Source organism: Sceloporus occidentalis, unplaced genomic scaffold, assembly GCF_023333645.1.
Source record: "Sceloporus occidentalis isolate IW3139 unplaced genomic scaffold, rSceOcc1.0.p SCAF_500, whole genome shotgun sequence".
Taxonomy (NCBI): domain Eukaryota; kingdom Metazoa; phylum Chordata; class Lepidosauria; order Squamata; family Phrynosomatidae; genus Sceloporus; species Sceloporus occidentalis.
In genome coordinates this window covers 127,401-148,387 of record NW_028317480.1, presented here as the reverse complement: position 1 = coordinate 148,387, position 20,987 = coordinate 127,401, and the positions used below count along the sequence as shown (strand labels likewise).

Genomic DNA, 20,987 nt, shown 5'->3' with positions numbered 1-20,987 from the left:
ATGGCTCAGCTGGAATTGGACCAGGAGGGAAGTCTGAAGGAGGACCTGAGGTTTTACTTTATGAACCCCTGCGATAAATACCGAGCCAGGCGCCAGATTCCATGGAAACTCTTTCTACAGGTTTTAAAGATCGTCATGGTGACGACACAGGTAATGTTGGGGTACTTGGTACACTGTCCTTTAATACTGGGGTACACTAGTGCCTCTATTACTTTCACATTGACCTTGTGAGCAAATTAACCCGCCAGCTCCAGGTTTGTACCCTCTGCCACGGCTCCCCCCTGGGGGGTAAATAAGAGTCCTGGGACCCGGACACTCCGGATTTTCCCGACAATGCCCTGGATCTCTGGCAGTGAAATATTTATTATACGGGGAACTGCAGCGGCCTCCGTGTGAAATTCTCGCACTACTTACATGTTACAGGAAGTCATGACTGTCACACGCGGCATGACTCACACGTGCAAGGTGCATTAACCCTTTGTGATCTGTATGGGTTTGTAGGATCGTGTTATGATTAGGGGCTTAACACCTAAACCTGTGTAGAATATGATTCCCTTGGGTTTTGCGCTGGGTCAGGAGAGAAGACGTAGGTCTCACGCAGTTTGTCTCGAGCTCTTGGGTTTGGTTCCCGGCCCCCAGGACTTCTGGCTAATCCAAACCTTTCCAATTAATGTTCCAATGTTAAGCGTGAGTTTAAGTCGAGTCCGCTGTGGCTCGTTACGTGGGGAATACCCCTGAAACGGAGACGCTTTTCTTCCAGCTGGTCCTGTTCGGTCTCAGTAACCAGCTGGTGGTTTCCTTCAAAGAAGAGACCACGCTGGCCTTCAAGCACCTGTTCGTTAAAAGCTACGCTGGAGCTGATGAAGATGATTACAGTCGCACCGTATACACTCAGAAGGAGCTTACTGACAGCATCTTCTTTGCTATTGACCAGGTAACACAAGCGGGGGTATATCCTTTACCCCAGGAAACCTAAAATAAAACAGGTTTTCTAAAAAGACAAAAAAACAGTAGCAAAAAAATACAGTAATATAACCCCCAGCGCTGTATACAGTAATATAACCCCCAGCGCTGTATACAGTAATATAACCCCCAGCGCTGTATACAGTAATATAACCCCCCAGCGCTGTATACAGTAATATAACCCCCAGCGCTGTATACAGTAATATAACCCCCAGCGCTGTATACAGTAATATAACCCCCAGCGCTGTATACAGTAATATAACCCCCCAGCGCTGTATACAGTAATATAACCCCCCAGCGCTGTATACAGTAATATAACCCCCAGCGCTGTATACAGTAATATAACCCCCAGCGCTGTATACAGTAATATAACCCCCAGCGCTGTATACAGTAATATAACCCCCAGCGCTGTATACAGTGATACAACCCCCAGCGCTGTATACAGTAATATAACCCCCAGCGCTGTATACAGTAATATAACCCCCCAGCGCTGTATACAGTAATATAACCCCCCAGCGCTGTATACAGTGATACAACCCCCAGCGCTGTATACAGTGATATAACCCCCAGCGCTGTATACAGTAATATAACCCCCAGCGCTGTATACAGTAATATAACCCCCAGTGCTGTATACAGTAATATAACCCCCAGCGCTGTATACAGTAATATAACCCCCCAGCGCTGTATACAGTAATATAACCCCCCAGCGCTGTATACAGTAATATAACCCCCAGCGCTGTATACAGTAATATAACCCCCAGCGCTGTATACAGTAATATAACCCCCAGCGCTGTATACAGTAATATAACCCCCAGCGCTGTATACAGTGATACAACCCCCAGCGCTGTATACAGTAATATAACCCCCAGCGCTGTATACAGTAATATAACCCCCCAGCGCTGTATACAGTAATATAACCCCCCAGCGCTGTATACAGTGATACAACCCCCAGCGCTGTATACAGTAATATAACCCCCAGCGCTGTATACAGTAATATAACCCCCAGCGCTGTATACAGTAATATAACCCCCAGTGCTGTATACAGTAATATAACCCCCAGCGCTGTATACAGTAATATAACCCCCAGCGCTGTATACAGTGATATAACCCCCCCAGGCGCTGTGTTCAGTGATATAACCCCCCCAGGCGCTGTGTTCAGTGATATAACCCCCCCAGGCGCTGTGTTCAGTGATATAACCCTGCAGGCGCTGTGTTCAGTGATATAACCCCCCCCAGGCGCTGTGTTCAGTGATATAACCCCCCCAGGCGCTGTGTTCAGTAATATAACCCCCCCAGGCGCTGTGTTCAGTAATATAACCCCCCCAGGCGCTGTGTTCAGTAATATAACCCCCCCAGGCGCTGTGTTCAGTAATGTCAGTATTGACAAAAACCTGTCATTTTGTCCCAATAAACTCCCTTTATCTGCTGACCGGGAGGCGCCATTGTTGTCAGGCATGCAATGACCTCCCGGCTCAGACACCACATTAAGCTGTTGCTTTATGGCAATGCTAATGAAGTCCTTCAACTGAGGGTGATTAAGACTGAGCCATTGGTTTGTTTAGTAGATCGGGGCTCAGATAACAGAGCGAGAATACAAATGGCTGATTTTTAGCGGCCTGAAAACATTATATTATGGCCACAAACTATGCCTGGGGTAAATTGGTATAGCCTGATACTAGTAGTAATAATAAAACAAAATTGGGAGTTCCCCTTTTAAAAGGGGGATCCTGAGGGGCCGTCGGGGGATGTCTCACGGCAGACTCTGTTACATTGATGCAGTGGACCAACGGTGGGCTGCGCAGGAGGTTATTTGCCCCCAGTCCAACATTCTTTAGACTGGATCGCCGAGGTAGGAAGTCGTAATATTGCGGCTGCTTGCAAAGAAAAGAAAGGGTGAGGCAAGCGTGTCGGGTGGGAGATGTGATGAGAGTGAGTTTTGATATGTGAGGTGTTACTTGTGATAGGTTAGATAGGAGTGAAGTGTTATGTGATGAGAGGGATAGGTGTGATGGGAGTGAGGTGTGGTGGCTATGTCGAGTGCATATATTGGTTGGGGGGGGTGGTCAGAAGGCCAGCGATGGAGAATGCCGCGTCTTGATTCTGTTCACATTCTGTCTTCCTTTCTAAAGTCTCCACCAAATGCTTCTGTTTATAGTACCGGCAGCTGAGGAACGTCTCCCTGGGCACCCTGGCCTACGACAGCCACGAAAAACACAAAGGTGTTAAAATCTGCAAGCAGCACTTCCGCCGCGGCTCCATCCACCCGTCCAACGACACTTTCTACATAGACCCCACTGTGGAAACCGGTGCGTTTCAGAACGTTTCATGCTGCCGGATTGTGCTTCGTCTGTTAATGGGTTGGTTAGACCCTCCAGCTGCCCCTGGGGTAGATCTCAGAGCACTCGCATCAGGACCAGGCAGGACGCGGAGTGTGTTTTAATTTCTGAATATTATATATATATTATTCTGAACCTTCTGATATTTCTTCTCCTCCCAGAGTGTCTGCACATCGAGCAGGAATTATTGGCCAAGAAACCCCTGGGTGATATCGCTGTCATTAACTCTTCCTTCTTCAGCTTCGAGTTCTATAGGTAACGCTGTCTCCGGCGCGGACCCCCGGCCTGTGCTGCTTCGCCGCTCTGACGCTCTGTCTTTGGTCGTAGATTGATAAAAGTCGACATTTCTTTCAAGCTGAAAGGGATCGATCTGCAGACGATCCGGGTCCGCGAGCTGCCGGACTGCTATTTGTTTCACAATAAGGTAAATTTCTGCGCTCTGCGGCTCCTGAGCCACGCGGGCCGAACGAGAAACGATCACAAAACCTTGGTAAAGGATCCGGCTTCGAGCGTTTCAAACACCGGCCTGTCTGTTACTCTGCGCCGTTTGCCATGGAAACCAATTATGTATTCCTGCTCCGCATTTAAACAGAATAGCTCTTTTGTACGTTTTCTCCGCTCTTTAGTGGCCGGAGTCGCGGCCGCTGCCTGATCGTCTGCTCTTTGAGTTGCAGATAATATTTAATAACCAGGCCCACAGCGGGAAAATAAAGATCTTCTTTGTAAGCGACGCGACCATCCAGGACTGTAAGGACTGGCATATTGCGGGGTCCAGTAAGTGTCTTTATTGATATTAATAAATCAGGGACCGGACACCGGCCATGTTTTTAATGCCATCCTGTGAAACTCACCTGTGCTAAAGCAGGCTCAGCCCATGAAAACTTTGTGATTTAAAATGCCAGGATTGGGTTTTCAAACTCTGGGGCCCGGAAGGAACGGAGAATTCCAACATTCCTGCTTACCTTCTGGGTCACCTGCTGCAGGATGGGGTAACCCTGGCCGCCGGACGGGCCCTCCTGGGGGCGCCGTTGCTTTGGCCGCTGGGCCGGCGGATCGCGGTTACGTGTTTTCTCTCTGTTTCCTCAGCCCAGAAGAACACGCATTATATTCTGGTGTTCGACGGATTTGTGATTTTGACGTGTTTGACGTCTCTAATTCTCTGCACGCGATCGATCGTTCTGGCTGTTAGGCTACAAAAAGTAAGTGAATCATTTTACTCCACAAAATGGGCAATAAGATTAACAAACGGTCGGAAGGAGAAGAGAGCTCTGCCCCTGTGAGCTTACAATCTATTGGTGAATAAAAGGGACAGAGGATTATTTACGCCCCCCCCCCGGGGTTATCGGAGTAAATCTGTGATTTTTCTGAGAATCGGGTTTATAATTCGCCGGATTTTGTTCTTCTAATGCAGAGATTTGTTCGCTTTTTCTTGGAAAGACGCAAACGTCGCGTATGTTCGTCTGACCGGCTGCAGTTTATAAACGGCTGGTACGTCCTGGTGATCATCAGCGATCTGATGACCATAATTGGCTCGGTAATGAAGATGGAAATCAAAGCCAAGGTGAGTCTGCGGAGGCTTCCTCTCTGCCCCAAATACTGAATATTCTAATATTTAAATGCAGAAAATTCCTGAAACGCGGTGAATTTAACTCGTAAACAGTAATGGGGGATTCCAGGGGTGCTTCTTATTGGAATTTACTGCCTTTTTTATAGATATATTTTCTGCAGTGTTTTTGCTAAATATTCACTTTTTTCCTCCCCTTAGAACCTGAGCTCTTACGATGTTTGCAGCCTCTTGCTAGGAACCTCCACCCTCCTTGTTTGGGTCGGCGTCATCCGGTACCTGGGATATTTCCAAAAATACAATGTAAGTTCAGCTCGTCAAGTGACGGATGGGACGTATCGCCCTTTAAACCGGCGGCTGCTGCATCGTATGGATTTCATGTACGGCGAGGGGGGCCGGCTGCTGCATCGTATGGATTTCATGTACGGCGAGGGGGGCCGGCTGCTGCATCGTATGGATTTAATGTACGGCGAGGGGGGCCGGCTGCTGCATCGTATGGATTTAATGTACGGCGAGGGGGGCCGGCTGCTGCATCGTATGGATTTAATGTACGGTGAGGGGGGCCGGCTGCTGCATCGTATGGATTTAATGTACGGCGAGGGGGGCCGGCTGCTGCATTGTATGGATTTAATGTACGGCGGGGGGGGGCGGCTGCTGCATCGTATAGATTTAATGTACGGCGAGGGGGGCCGGCTGCTGCATCGTATGGATTTAATGTACGGACCAGGGAGGGGGGTTGGCTGCTGCACCGTATGGATTTAATGTACGGCGGGGGGGGGGGTGCGCGAATGCTTCTTCTCTGCCGTCAAATTCTACTTTTCTATATTTTAAAAATCGTTTAAATGCTATGAATGACATCATACATATCCTCACAATAACGCTATTATGCTTGTATAATACCCTCAAAGAGACATGAGGGGGGCGCTCAATCTGCCCTTCATATCCAGGGACCTGAAGGTCGGGGTACGGCATCGCGTTGCGGCTCTCTGCTTTAATATGTGCCAACATGCCTGGGAACTCTCCCCATCCAGGAGCCAGAAAGGGGCGGGGAGTGGGTGTAACCAAGTGGGTGGAGCAAGATCCACCAGCCCTCGGAGATCACGATCCAGCTGTGATAACCCTGGACCTGTGTTTATGGATCTCCTCCTTAAAATGTTTTTCTCGGAGGTCAGAGACCCCCGGAGATCCTCACCCCCAGAGGTCTGCTAACTACTGGGTGTCTTTAACACAGGTGTATGGCGCAGATGCCGCAGCGATGCTGAGACGTCTCTTTTCTGGTCTTTTTATTGTAGATGGAATTTAATCTGAGCGCCGTTTGTCTCTTTCTAGGTTCTTATATTAACAATGCAAGCGTCGCTACCCAAAGTGCTGCGGTTTTGTTGCTGCGCAGGGATGATTTACCTGGGGTACATGTTCTGCGGCTGGATCGTGTTAGGGCCTTATCACGAGAAGGTATGCGAACTCTCTCTGTACGGATATTTTTATTCAGTCGACTGATGTACTTGGCACTTTACGGTATAATAATAGTACATTAAGTGCCGTCATACAGAACCCCCAAAAAACGATTTCTGACATCCTACAGTCGGGGTCCATCAGGATGGCCCCCGGGTGGTGATTTATCAGGATTGCCCCCGGGTGGTGATTTATCAGGATTGCCCCCGGGTGGTATTTTATCAGGCTTGATGGATGAAATGATATATAAATATCATAAGTGCTGCCACCCGGTGGCCACCGCGAGGAACCCCGGAGAGGCCGCCGATCGAGGTCGGTTAGCGGACCCTAAAGGGAAATCTCGTGATGTCTCTGAAGGTTTTATGAGTCTGCCCAGACTTGGCAGTAATTAGAGGAACCTCTCTGCGCTCACTCAGCCTTCCATTTGCCGAGCTGTTTACCCGGCTGGATTTCTTGTTTCCCGAAATGATTGTTCGTTTCCTGATCCATCAGACGGGGACGTGACGGAGAAAGCCTCGCTTGGGACAATCAGTCATTCCATTAATTCATAAAGTGCACCAAGCAGCTGCGCTTACTGAGATCTTTAACTCTAAAGCTGCAATTATCGTCTGGAAATGTTAGAGACAGCAATTCCTCCCCCCCCGCGTCGTGTAGAGCTTCTTCTGGGGGCTGCGGTTGGCATCATCGGCTTCTGCGCATGTCATTCACGTGTCTCTCGTGGGGGCTCTCGCTGACTACCTCGTCTTCTCAGCATGCGGTTCACGTGTCTCAGGCCAACCTTGGGGTGCCGTTAGCCGTATCGCTTTCTGCCTATGTGACTTTACATGCATTAAACCAAGAAGCTGACGAGACCGGCAGCAGCCGCGTGGATTGCATACCCCGAAACCGACAGGGCTGATGGCAGCCCCCCCCATGAGCGGAAGGCGAGGAGGCCAACAGCGCCCCCCGGCCTGGCGTAAGACACGTGGCGAGAGCGATTGGTTATTTAGTGTCTGCGGATTATTTGGGTTAAATGTCTGTGTATTTGGGGCGTTGTGGAAGGAGCGTGCTGGGACAGAAGCTGGATCCGTGTCGCACCCCAGGATGTGCGAGATTATGGGTTCCGCTAAACCTGCCGTTCCTGCCGTTGCAGTTCGAGGACCTGAACACGGTGGCCGAATGTCTCTTCTCCCTGGTGAACGGCGACGACATGTTTGCCACGTTTGCCCAGGTCCAGCAGAAGAGTCCCCTGGTTTGGTTGTTCAGCCGGCTTTACCTCTACTCGTTCATCAGCCTCTTCATCTACATGATCCTCAGTCTGTTCATCGCTCTCATCACCGACTCGTACGAAACCATCAAGGTGAGGCGGGCACTCATCCTGCGCGAGGAGACGCCTCGAAGGAGTCTGGCGATAAATGCCGCGCTGCTGGCTGCTGCCCTTCTATCACCTATAGCATGGGGGGATTTCTCTAGAACGTCCTTATCTTTGTTCTAGACTGCAAGCTCCGGGGACAACCCTTTCCTGTCTTCTCTTTCTAGAAATACCAGCAGCATGGCTTCCCGGCCACCGACCTCCACGAATTCCTCCAGGGAAACGAAGCCGCAGCCGGGGTAGAAAACGCAGCTAAGAAGGCGGATTGCGCCGTTTCTCTCTTCTGCTGCTGCGCGAGGTTTGTATTCACGACGAGCGGAAGAATTTATCTGATTTATCCGATACCCTCGAGAGTGAGGGCAGCAAAGACCCCCTCGTTACCCCCCCCTCGAGAGTGAGGGCAGCAAAGACCCCCTCGTTACCCCCCCTCAAGAGTGAGGGCAGCAAAGACCCCCTCGTTACTCCCCCCTCCAGAATGAGGGCAACAAAGACCCCACTGGCCCATCTAGTCTGCTTCTTTTTGAATGGCGTCTTTAGCCGCGTCTGAAGCCTCAGTCCCTTGCGTTTGACCCCCGGGGCCCCCCAGCTCTCCTTGGTGCTGAGGCCTCGTGAAGCTGCTCGGATGGCGTCTGCTGCTGGTGGCCTCTGTAATGATTTATTGGCGGACATGCGCGGGGTGTTCCTGTATATAACGGGCGCGTGGGATGGATACATTTGTACTTTTTTCACCCCGATGTGTTGTTTGCGTCTCTGCAGACCGTGTGGAGATGACGAGATGCTGCTAAGGAACTGAGATGGCGTCGCGTGCGATCAGAGGAAACGGGGCGTAAATACTTCTTACCCCCCGTCCGAGGAGCGGCCGCGGTCTCTGCGCATGCTCAGCCGTTCTGGGATTGGAAATTCTGACTCTTATTTTTGATATTTTGCTGTAAATTAAGGGTTTTCCTGACAAATGTTTATTACATGGATTAAGTTTGTATCATAAATAAAAATTGGGTAACTTGTCTCGTTTCAGCGAATGTTCATGGATTTTCTTTTCTTTTTTTTTGCTGTCTTTCTTATTTCCCCTCTTTTCTGTACGTAGAATTACCGGTTTTTGTCCCCGCAGATGGGAGCCGCGTTTCTCATCTGCCCGTTTTTCCTGCTTGGTAATCAGTCTCGTCTTATGCATGTTTCACTTCCCTCTGCTGCTTCTACAAAATACACATTAGCCCTTGTATGCCCACAAGTCTCAGACGGCTACCATCACAGTGGAATCGGCGGCAGAGCTTTTAGCTGAAGCTCCCTGCATCGCGCTTTGGTGTCCCGCCGTGGAAGAAGATGTTTTATGTCCGCTGGTGGCGGGCGGCACGGAAAGAAGCGGATCTGCGGGAACGTCGCTGGAGTAGGTATGGAGACGCTGAGAGTGCGAGAGTGTGTGTGTGTGTGTGTGTGTGTCGCGAGGGAGTGCGTGCGGTGCGCTGACAAATTCTGTTTCCGAATAGTAAAAGCCCCCGAATTCCTGCCGAACCGAAAGGCTGGAGATGAAAGACAAGCCCTGGATACTAAGAGGAAGGGCTGCATGACTGGGCCCATGGCCGGCCCTACAATGGAGCCGAGTGGGGCAATTGCCCCAGGCGGCACTTTTGAAGGGGTGGCACTTTGCCGCCCCAAGTGCTTTTTTTTTTTTTTTTTTTTTTTTTTTTTTTTTTTTTAAGCCGAGGAGAGAGAGGGGCGCCGAGTGGTTTTCGCTTACCCGCTCGGCGCCCCTCTCTCTCCTCTGCGAGCCCTCTCTCTCCTCTGCGAGCCCTCTAGCTCGGTCTCGGTGCCGGCTTGTAACGTCAATTCCTGCGTTCAGTATTACAAGCCGGCACCGTGGAAGAGCAAGGATACTCGCCGCAGCACCGTGTAAAGGTAAGCACAAGGGGGGGGGGGTGTAGATAATGGCGTCGGAGAAGTTTAAAACGCCGCCCCCGCGTCTGCATTTTAAACTTCGCCCCAGGCGGCATTAAGTCTTGGGCCGGCCCTGACTGGGCCTATATTAACTATGAGCTTTCTGGCCAGTCAGGGGTCATCTAGGGGACATCCTATGGGGTCCCACATTCTTATGGGTGGGGTTTTGTGTGGCTATTTAGGGACCGTTTTCCCGCCGTTGCTCAGGAAAACTTTTATCCTGAGAGATAAACCTGAGATTTCCCGCCCTGTTTATCTGTCTGTTATTTGTATGGCAGAATTTCAGAGATAGGTATGCTGAATTTTACAAATGGTTGTTATACCAACATTCATGTTTCATTTAATTTCTCCACGGGTTCAGTCCCTGGGGGAATTAGAGGGGTAGGGTGTTCCGACCCAACGGTCTCCGTTTGGAATTTGGCGGGATATCCTTACAAAATGTTATTGGTTATTTACGTGTTATTGATGCATAACCTATCTCTTATTTTGAATGTATTTTCTTGCACTTGTCACAGTAATAAAGCGCTGTGGCCTTCACTTTCCAACGACCTCAAGTCTCCTGTGTTTTTATTTATTTATGTTTTGCGGTATGTTAATATATAGTGCCCAAGTCATGATTCCGAAACGAAGCGTTTGTCCGAACCGCGTTTGGGGAGTAAATCGCCCGCTCTGGTGCGAGTCGCCCGCTCTGGTGCGAGTCGCCCGCTCTGGTGCGAGTCGCCCGCTCTGGTGCGAGTCGCCCGCTCTGGTGCGAGTCGCCCGCTCTGGTGCGAGTCGCCCGCTCTGGTGCGAGTCGCCCTCGTGTTAAGCTGAAACTCGGTCCTGGGGGGTCTCCAAACAATATCTGTGTTTGTTGCAGAATAATAACCGCGTTGCCGCGAGCCACTGTGCGGGGGGGACGTCTCCGCAGCGTTCCTTGTGTGGCGTAATGAACACGTGGGATGGCGACACGCGTGACGTCTGCTTTTGTGTGATGTAATAGGTAAACTGCGAGGGGGGGTTGTGAACGTATAGAAATAGCTTTTACAGATTCTTTAGTTCCCCAAAAATATACATATTTAATCTATTTTTCTTAACGGTTCTTAGACCAACCTGACCCCCCCCCCCCGATGTCTGCTTCTTCTTTAACGCAGAATGTTTGAATCTGTTAACCGTTTCCTAACCTAAAAACCCAAAATGTAAGCCAAGCTTATAAACGTAAAGGGCTCCTATTTATTATTTATACTCCGCACAGAACGGGGGTAAAAACATAAAGCTGGTGAGACGGATCAGATAACGTACTTATTAAGAATTTGTGCCTTTATTCACCATAAATGTGATATTTATTGTGTCCTTATCTCTGAGCCGCGGTGGCTGCTAAATGGTTAAGTGATGCTTTTGAATGAATAGAGGGAGCCTATAACAGGCCGTGCTGTGGAATCTGCACTGGGGATTTGACGAAGCCCTCTGACCTTCCAATAACCGCCGGGATCGTCCGCCGGGCGCGCAGGTCTCTCCCCTATAACTGTGCGCGAGCGGCTCGCAGGGGCCGTGTATTGACGGGCGGCGATGGAGGGCGCGTCGAGGCTTGCTCAGCCTGCAGGCGGATGCCGGCCTTTAACAGACAATGAAAGCCATTAACGTTGAATGTTATTTAAAGACATAATGGCTCGATCTTCTCCGCGAGGGATGTTTCGGGGGGGGGGGGGAGGATCCTGAGCCAACGCAAAACCAGTGATTTTCCAGCAAATGCTTCCCGTCCGTGACCTGCGTGCAGAGCGTCCCGCGTACGCGGCGTAGAGAACACTGCAGAGGAAGCCGTCCGCTCTGTCCTTTTCCTTTCTCGTTTCATATCCGTCTCTCTCAGCAGCACTCGTTTAGCTTTTACATGTCTGTGTTCGCCTCTGCTGGATGTTCGTTCCCTGCAACCACTGCCTTCTTCAGTAAAATGGCAATTCTTTGTCAGAGACGGGCAGAAGCTACGAGCCCCTGGGTAAAGGAGGAGAGAGCGGCGCTTTCTGTACCATATCGGGGACGGTTCTGGAGACCCTCCATCCAAAAGCAGATTAACATTCTGGAGAGTTCAGACAAGGCGATAAAAATGATCAGGAAAGCCTGCAGGATTGGGCGAGAGGGGATAGGAGAGAGAGAGAGACGGGGAGATGAGAGAGAGAAAGAGATGGGGAGATGAGAGAGAGGGGATGGGAGAGACATTTAAATCCACAAAGGGATAAAGGACGGGAGGGAAATTTATTTCAAAGGAGGATAAAAGTTACAACAAGAGACCGGAATCTAACACTAGAGAGTCAGAGGCTGAGATGAGATGGGATGGAAGGAAGGAAGTCTTTACTGAGGGAGTTGTAGATAAGTGGAACAACCTCCCAGCAGAAGTGGTAGAGGGTAATACAGTGAGGGGATTAAACATGCATGGGATAGACATACGGCTCCTGAATCTAAGACGAGACCAACGGCTGATTAAGGTTTGAGTCTTTACAGCGGGAGAAACGGGCGACTAGACGGGGGCCGGATGGGGCCGATCTGCCGACGGGTTCTATGTTGACTACGTTTTTAGGAGAAATTTGCATGGAAACGTAGGGCGGATCGGTCACCCGGCAACATTGTTTCTAAATGTGTAGAAAAGGTGGTATTCCGGACCCCTCGCTCCTGTCTCAGAATGCTTGCCGGGGGATCGCTGCGTCTCTGCATTTACTGCGATCTGCATGGAGAAGGGGGGATCACGGTGGGCCGAGACATCGGGGGCCGTCACTAGCAGAGGACCCCAGGATCCCGTTATTGTTGATCTCTGTTGGCATTCAGTCTGTGTTACCCACCGAGAACGTGTTTCCGTGTTTTTCGGGGTACCCCCGAAAAAAACTCTTTCCTAATCTACACTTCTTCTGGGTTTGCGGCCCCCGCGCTCGCTGGTGCTCCAGGTTACAATTTGGACCCCAAAAAGGCCTGGCGTGTAGCATAATAGTTTGCGTGTGTGCGACGTGTGTGATACTCGGCAGAGCTGTGTTGGGTAATAGTGCGTTGCACATGCAGAGTGTGGGATGAGTTCATCTGGGTGGGGAGAGCGGCTCTTACTGGGATGAGACAATCTGCCGGCAAGTCTCAACCAGCTCAACACACACAATAACGCCACACACTCGCTCCCTACCATTATCCAACACACACAATAACGCCACACACTCGCTCCGTACCATTATCCAACGCAAACACGCATACACACACAATAACACCACACACTCGCTCCGTGCCATTATCCAACACACACAATAACACCACACACTCGCTTCGTACCAATACACACTGCACACTCGCATACACACACAATAACACCACACACTCGCTCCGTACCATTATCCAACACGCATACACACACAATACCACACGTTCGCTCTGTACCATTACACGCTGCACACTCGATTCACACACAATAACACCACACACACTGCACACACGCATACACACACAATAACACCACACACACGCTTGGTACCATTATACACGGAATACATACTCGGTACCTTTACTCACTGCAGACTCGCCGGTTCTGACGGGGAAGAGTAGCTTGCTCCTCGGGCACCTGGGCACGATGCTGCCGCTTGCCCCAGTGCTCAATACCTGCAGGACAAAGGTGGGCATCTGACTGCCAGGAGGCGCTTGTGGTGAGTTTTTTTTCTCCTTTCTGGCCGGTTTGGGTCTCTGAATGTCCATAAAATGTGCGCACTTTCTTCCTGGGGTTAGTGATAAATTCAAATAATTCCTGGTCAGACATAAAGTTTCCATGTTTTGGGTGTCAGTAATATGAGGATCTCTGTATTTGGGGTCTGAAATATGAGGTTCCAGGTTTTTGGGGTGAATAATATGAGTTTCCGTGTTTTGGGTGTCAGTAATATGAGGTTCCCTGTTTTTGGGGTGAATAATATGAGTTTCCGTGTTTTGGGTGTCAGTAATATGAGGTTCCCTGTTTTTGGGGTGAATAATATGAGTTTCCGTGTTTTGGGTGTCAGTAATAAGAGGTTCACTGTTTTTGGGTCAGAAATATAAGTCTCTGGTTTTGGTTTTAGTAATATGAGGTTCTGTGTTTTTGGGGTCAGTAATATGAGGGTCTCTGGTTTTTGGGTCAGTAATATTAGGTTTTGTGCTTTTAGGGTCTGTAATAGGTTCCCTCTTTTTTGGGGGTCAGTAATATGAGGTTCTGTGTTTTTTGGGTCAGTAAAATGAGGTTCCATGTTTTGGGGGTCAGTAATAGGATGTTCTCTGTTTATGGGTCAATGAGAGTCACTGGTTTTGGTCTCAGTAATATGGGGTTTTTAGGGTCAGTTATATGAGGTTCCCTCTCTTTTGGGTCAGTAATATGAGGTTCTGTGTTTTGGGGGTCAGTAATATCAGGTTCTGTGTTTTGGGGGTCAATAATATAAGAGTCTCTGGTTTTGGGTTCAGTAACATGAGGTTCCCTCTTTTTAGGGTCAGTAATATGAGGTTCTGTGTTTTGGGGTCAGTTTAGGGTTTTTCCATTGAAACATGAATCAGTAAAAACTAGGGAAATACAGAATCTGAAACCTCACTTAAGGCATAAAATAAGTGAAAAGCGTCAGGTTTAATGTTACGCTGATTAGCATTTCGTGTCCGGAGGATCCTGCGTGAGAAAGTGTAAAGTCTATCGTTTTAGGTAATTCAATCTTTCCTTTTTCATCCCCATTCTTCTAACATTAAACTGCAGCCGCCGCGCTCTCCACCATTCTTCTAACATTAAACTGCAGCCGCCGCACTCTCCCCCATTCCTCTAACATTAAACTGCAGCCGCCGCGCTCTCCCCCATTCTTCTAACATTAAACTGCAGCCACCGCGCTCTCCCCCATTCCTCTAACATGAAACTGCAGCCGCCGCGCTCTCCCCCATTCTTCTAACATTAAACTGCAGCCGCCGCGCTCTCCCCCATTCCTCTAACATGAAACTGCAGCCGCCGCACTCTCCCCCATTCTTCTAACATTAAACTGCAGCCGCCGCGCTCTCCCCCATTCTTCTAACATGAAACTGCAGCCGCCGCACTCTCCCCCATTCTTCTAACATTAAACTGCAGCCACCGCACTCTCCCCCATTCTTCTAACATTAAACTGCAGCCGCCGCACTCTCCCCCATTCTTCTAACATTAAACTGCAGCCACCGCACTCTCCCCCATTCTTCTAACATTAAACTGCAGCCACCGCGCTCTCCCCCATTCTTCTAACATTAAATTGCAGCCACCGCGCTCTCCCCCATTCTTCTAACATTAAACTGCAGCCGCCGCGCTCTCCCCCATTCTTCTAACATTAAACTGCAGCTGCTGCGCTCTCCCCCATTCTTCTAACATTAAACTGCAGCCGCCGCGCTCTCCCCCATTCCTCTAACATTAAACTGCAGCTGCCGCGCTCTCCCCCATTCTTATAACATTAAACTGCAGCTGCCACGCTCTCCCCCATTCTCCTAATTTACTTAAATCCGTCGCGGTTTGCTTTCTTCTCCCAGGAACGGCCGCCCCGTTGCAGACCTTTAGATCATCTGCAGAGACAGACGTCATCATTAACGCCGCTAATAAAAATGTATAAAGGTCTGGGCCCCGCTACTGACCCCCGAGGGCCCCGCTAGTAACATTTCCTTCCTCTGATTAAACCCCATTAACCCCAACCTTCTGCCTCCTGTCTTCGCCTCATCCATTCAACTGATTACCATCCAAACCCTGCAGGTTCTTTAAATGTCTTTGGATAAATAAATGGCGTTAGTGTGACGGATCTCCGTGTTTTAACCCCGCGCTGTCCTTGTAAACCATCTACATGCAGATATTTAAAAATCCTTTCTGTTTCCCAGCCGCTGACGTAAGACTTACTGATCTGCAGCTGCCTGAGTGTTCCCTGCAAACGTTTTTGTGGCGTGGGGCTCAACCTGCCAGCTCGCAGTCTTCGGGATCTGTCGCTGTCGTTAGCGATCCGTTAAGCGATTTAGCGTTTTTACTTTCGCGGGTAGAACGGTAAAGATCCACGTCTCTCACGCGTTGCATTTTCTTTTTCTGGTTCCTTCTCCTTCCTCTGTAAAGACTGAAGAGAATTTACTCTTCATCCTCAATTATAGAACTTCTGACGCTTAGCTTTAGAATGATCTACCTTCTTGAATACATGCGCAACTCCTGCAACGTACCGCCCTGGTTGGCTCTTTCTTTTAGTCTCGTTAACACGTTTAATGCGTTTAGTGGAGAATCTTTAAAACAATTACCTGGACGGCGTTTAAAGCTGTCCAGACCCCAGACTCACCTTTTGAAGCAGTCTTTCTATAATGTAAACCTTTGTTGTAGTGCGGCTGAAGCGCAGTCTCTCTCCTTATATTAACCCCCCTGATTGACGGTCGCTGCAGGCCAAACGCTTACGCAGACCCCCCCGCCGCAGATCCTTACTCAGATACAGAGAATGCCCCCCGCGGCAGATCCTTACTCAGATACAGAGAATGCCCCCCCCCACCGCAGATCCTTACTCAGATACAGAGAATGCCCCCGCTGCAGATCCTTACTCAGATACAGAGAATGCCCCCCGCGGCAGATCCTTACTCAGATACAGAGAATGCCCCCCCCCGCCGCAGATCCTTACTCAGATACAGAGAATGCCCCCGCCGCAGATCCTTACTCAGATACAGAGAATGCCCCCCCCACCGCAGATCCTTACTCAGATACAGAGAATGCCCCCCGCCGCAGATCCTTACTCAGATACAGAGAATGCCCCCCGCCGCAGATCCTTACTCAGATACAGAGAATGCCCCCCCACCGCAGATCCTTACTCAGATACAGAGAATGCCCCCCGCCGCAGATCCTTACTCAGATACAGAGAATGCCCCCCCCCGCCGCAGATCCTTACTCAGATACAGAGAATGCCCCCGCCGCAGATCCTTACTCAGATACAGAGAATGCCCCCCCCACCGCAGATCCTTACTCAGATACAGAGAATGCCCCCCGCCGCAGATCCTTACTCAGATACAGAGAATGCCCCCAGCCGCAGATCCTTACTCAGATACAGAGAATGCCCCCCCCGCCGCAGATCCTTACTCAGATACAGAGAATGCCCCCGCCGCAGATCCTTACTCAGATACAGAGAATGCCCCCCGCCGCAGATCCTTACTCAGATACAGAGAATGCCCCCCCCCGCCGCAGATCCTTACTCAGATACAGAGAATGCCCCCCCCGCCGCAGATCCTTACTCAGATACAGAGAATGCCCCCGCCGCAGATCCTTACTCAGATACAGAGAATGCCCCCCCCGCCGCAGATCCTTACTCAGATACAGAGAATGCCCCCCCGCCGCAGATCCTTACTCAGATACAGAGAATGCCCCCCCCCGCCGCAGATCCTTACTCAGATACAGAGAATGCCCCCCCACCGCAGATCCTTACTCAGATACAGAGAATGCCCCCGCCGCAGATCCTTACTCAGATACAGAGAATGCCCCCGCCGCAGATCCTTACTCAGATACAGAGAATGCCCCCCCCACCGCAGATCCTTACTCAGATACAGAGAATGCCCCCCGCCGCAGATCCTTACTCAGATACAGAGAATGCCCCCAGCCGCAGATCCTTACTCAGATACAGAGAATGCCCCCCCCGCCGCAGATCCTTACTCAGATACAGAGAATGCCCCCGCCGCAGATCCTTACTCAGATACAGAGAATGCCCCCCGCCGCAGATCCTTACTCAGATACAGAGAATGCCCCCCCCCGCCGCAGATCCTTACTCAGATACAGAGAATGCCCCCCCCCGCCGCAGATCCTTACTCAGATACAGAGAATGCCCCCGCCGCAGATCCTTACTCAGATACAGAGAATGCCCCCCCCGCCGCAGATCCTTACTCAGATACAGAGAATGCCCCCCCGCCGCAGATCCTTACTCAGATACAGAGAATGCCCCCCCCCGCCGCAGATCCTTACTCAGATACAGAGAATGCCCCCCCACCGCAGATCCTTACTCAGATACAGAGAATGCCCCCGCCGCAGATCCTTACTCAGATACAGAGAATGCCCCCGCCGCAGATCCTTACTCAGATACAGAGGATTTATAGGAAGCAGAGGAACAGAAAGGTTCAGAAACTTAAAACAGGAGAGTTAAAAGGACGCGGCCATCGCAAAATGTCTGTTTTTACGTGCGGAGGAGTGGAGTCGTTTTGTGAATATTTTCTTTATCCACCCTTTTTTTTTACATCTTTCTCTTCTCTGAAATATGCAGCTCAGATCTTCCCAGTGGCTTGGCTTCTTCAGAGCTAAATGTTGGTAGCTCCTCACCTGAAAGAACCATAGGATTTAATGTGTGACATCATAGAGTAAATACCCCGCTCTGCAGGCAATTGATAAATTTGTATGTTTGTAAAAAATTGAGTGTTTCTATTCCCAGGATCCGCTCTGAACGGTTACCGTGGGTTATAATTCCGTAATCGTTAGACATCGGTCGCAATAACATGCAGCAATGTGTCGGTGTAATACTGATTAACGCTCTCTCTGTGTCCCCAGGACGCGTGGCGCCCGTAAGGATGAACCACTGTCATTACGACCAACTCATGGACTTTTTCTACAATCAGAGTAACTCTCAGACAGAGGACGACTGGTCGGGGACCAAACTCATTGTCGTTTTGTCTTTTGGAGCCTGTTGTTGTCTCTTTATTTTTGTCTCCAACTTGCTGGTCATCGCAGCCGTCATTAAAAATAAGCGCTTCCATTTTCCATTCTATTACCTTCTCGCTAACCTGGCGGCCGCCGACTTCTTTGCCGGGATTGCCTATGTCTTCCTTATGTTCCATACGGGGCCGGTGTCCAAGACTCTAACTGTCCATAGATGGCTGCTGCGCCAAGGTCTTCTAGACACGAGCATGACCGCCTCTCTGTTAAATCTGCTGGTGATCGCTGTGGAGAGACACATGTCCATCGTAAGAATGAAGATTCACAGCAACCTGACCAAGCGGAGGGTCACCTGCCTGATTCTGCTCATTTGGGCAGTGGCCATTTTTATGGGGGCTCTACCTGCTTTTGGCTGGAATTGTATCTGCAGCCTAAGGACCTGTTCCTCCTTGGCCCCCGTCTACAGCCGGAGTTATTTAACCTTCTGGACGATGTCCAACCTTGTGCTCTTCTCTATTATGTTGATCGTTTACCTGAGAATCTACATGTATGTTCAGAGGAAAACCTTGGTTCTGTCTCCACACACCACTGGCTCCATAAGCCGGAGAAGGACGCCCATCAAACTAATGAAGACGGTCATGACGGTGCTAGGTAAGAAATTCCCTAAGAATGAATAAAGGGACTGCCCGGGTAACGCAGTTGATTGCTGGGGGACCCGCGGCAGCCTTTTGACCTAAGGAGAGGAGTAGCATTAGCCGAGTCCACTTCCCACCCCGTTCTGCCTTTAGGACTTAAACCCGGGTGAAGGTTTCACCGGCACCGCCGGCTGGGAAGAGTTAGATGGGTAAAGGGATCTGCACACCTTACGCACGGCCCTCGCCAGATACTGCTCACTGTTCCTCTTACTTTGTCTAACTTTAAACGTTTAAAGATGGCGGCAAGTCAGTCGGGATGCGGCCCTGGTACAGCGAGCCGTGTTTGCTGCACGGACTGCACGTGGAATTGGCCTCCTGTTACTGTTACACAAGACGTGAAAAGCAATGCACACAAATACTTAAAACAAATGGCCCCGCTTGCCAAGCAAAGGAATATTTAGCTTCAGTTTTAGCCTAATTAGTAAATATCCTCAATCTCCGTTTACTGAGCCCCTGCTTCGGCGTGCCGGGGTTGGGGTACAGGGTAGTGGTTGGAGACGTAATGCTGGGGGTACAGTGGGTATGAACGTGCGTGTGGGGTGTGTTTTGGGGGCGGCTGACTCAGTGGCTTTGCCCGTTCAGACAGAGCACTTTGTTTCACAGGCGCAGGGTGTTTCCTGGGTATTTATCCCTCGTGTCGGGACCTGTTCAGTTTGCTTTTCATCTGAGTCTTTGTAGAAAAGGACAGAAGTCTCTTTCGCCATAAACTGCCGCGGCTCTCGTGTTTGAAACATCCGGAGAGTAACGTGTGAGCGGCTCCAATAAACATCATCCCAACACTGCATTCAGGGACCCCGCCAGCTGCTCGGTGTCACGCGGGGTCATGAATACACCAGGGACCCCCTCCAAAACTCTGGAGCGTACCTGGTAAAACTCATTAAAGGGCCAGTGATGGCTTATAACAACTAAACATTATATTTACAGTAATACATTCATTTATATAGCGCCAACAGATTCCGTAGCGCTGTCAGGGGTAGTTAAAATATTTAACGAAACAATTTAAAATTGAAAATAACTTTAACACGATAAAGACTGTTCTGTTAAGAGAAGAGAACCCTGCTCGGACGCGCTTATACTTAGGGTTAGAATCATTTGATGTCGGTGTTTGCCTACCAGGAGGGGTCCGTTTATTGCTTTATAGTGAGGGGATTTACACGCTTTGCTTCCTCTCTTTACGCCCCCTTTAGCAGGATTTATAAACAGTCATCGCTTTTCCGGGCGCGCAGGTTCTTGTGAAACTCTTTGTGTGTCATGTGCATTGTGTGGAGAATCCGGCAAATGCCCCCAGAACCTGGACCGTTGTCACTAGACTTAATTGCACTTCATTGGTTGATGGAAGACGAGCCCCCTGTTGGCGACCAATAGAGTCGCTCGTACAGACTTTTAAAATCCTGGTGCCGCAACTTGGCCGAGGGAGACCACTGGTCTCCCCGCTCCAAGAGTTAGAGATCCATACGAACGACCAATAGAGTCGCTCATACGGACCTTTACCCCTCGGAGCGTCAAGTTCCGCCGTCAGGAGTTAAAGGGCTGTGCGGGCGACTCTATTGGGCGCCTGCAGGGGCCTCCTCTGGCATCAACCGAATGCACAAGTCTAATTATTATTATTGTTGTTAAGATAAAGGTTAAATGGACTCAATCCCTGGGGTAGTTGGGTTGCTGGGGGGGGGGCTCTGGGGGTAGTTGGGCCCTGCAGTGGAACGGATGCCATTAATTTTGCCAGCTCACATTAACCCTTGTCATCCCTCTCTAGGTGCGTTCGTCATTTGCTGGACGCCAGGAATGGTAGTTTTGCTTCTCGACGGCCTAAATTGCACTAAATGTGGTGTTCAGCAAGTAAAAAGATGGTTCCTTCTTCTTGCCCTTATGAACTCTGTCATAAACCCCATCATTTACTCCTATAAAGATGAGGAAATGTGGAGGACATTCAAGAGGATGATCTGCTGCTTCCTTTATAACAGAGGAATGCGACGTTCCTCCCGCGTGCCTTCAACAGTCCACAGCACAAAAAGCAATGACACCACCTGTCAGTATCTGGAGGAGCTCGGTAGCCAGTTACCGGTGACCAATGGCGTGTGAACACAGT

At 50.0% G+C, this 20,987-nt stretch overlaps 2 protein-coding genes across 2 annotated transcripts; both read left to right on the top strand.

The window, feature by feature from the left end:
• LOC149271520 (mucolipin-2-like) lies at positions 1-8,459 on the top strand. The gene is made up of 13 exons (XM_089507378.1): positions 1-150; positions 761-934; positions 3,119-3,269; positions 3,461-3,554; positions 3,627-3,723; positions 3,974-4,073; positions 4,386-4,498; positions 4,711-4,860; positions 5,065-5,166; positions 6,193-6,315; positions 7,448-7,654; positions 7,834-7,964; positions 8,423-8,459. The coding sequence occupies exons 1-13, from the start codon at positions 1-3 to the stop codon at positions 8,457-8,459; spliced, it is 1,629 nt and encodes a 542-aa protein (XP_089363504.1).
• Positions 8,460-18,118: 9,659 nt separating this feature from the next.
• LOC149271519 (lysophosphatidic acid receptor 3-like) lies at positions 18,119-20,980 on the top strand. The gene is made up of 2 exons (XM_089507377.1): positions 18,119-18,857; positions 20,655-20,980. The coding sequence occupies exons 1-2, from the start codon at positions 18,122-18,124 to the stop codon at positions 20,978-20,980; spliced, it is 1,062 nt and encodes a 353-aa protein (XP_089363503.1). The 5' UTR covers positions 18,119-18,121.
• Positions 20,981-20,987: the final 7 nt, after the last annotated feature.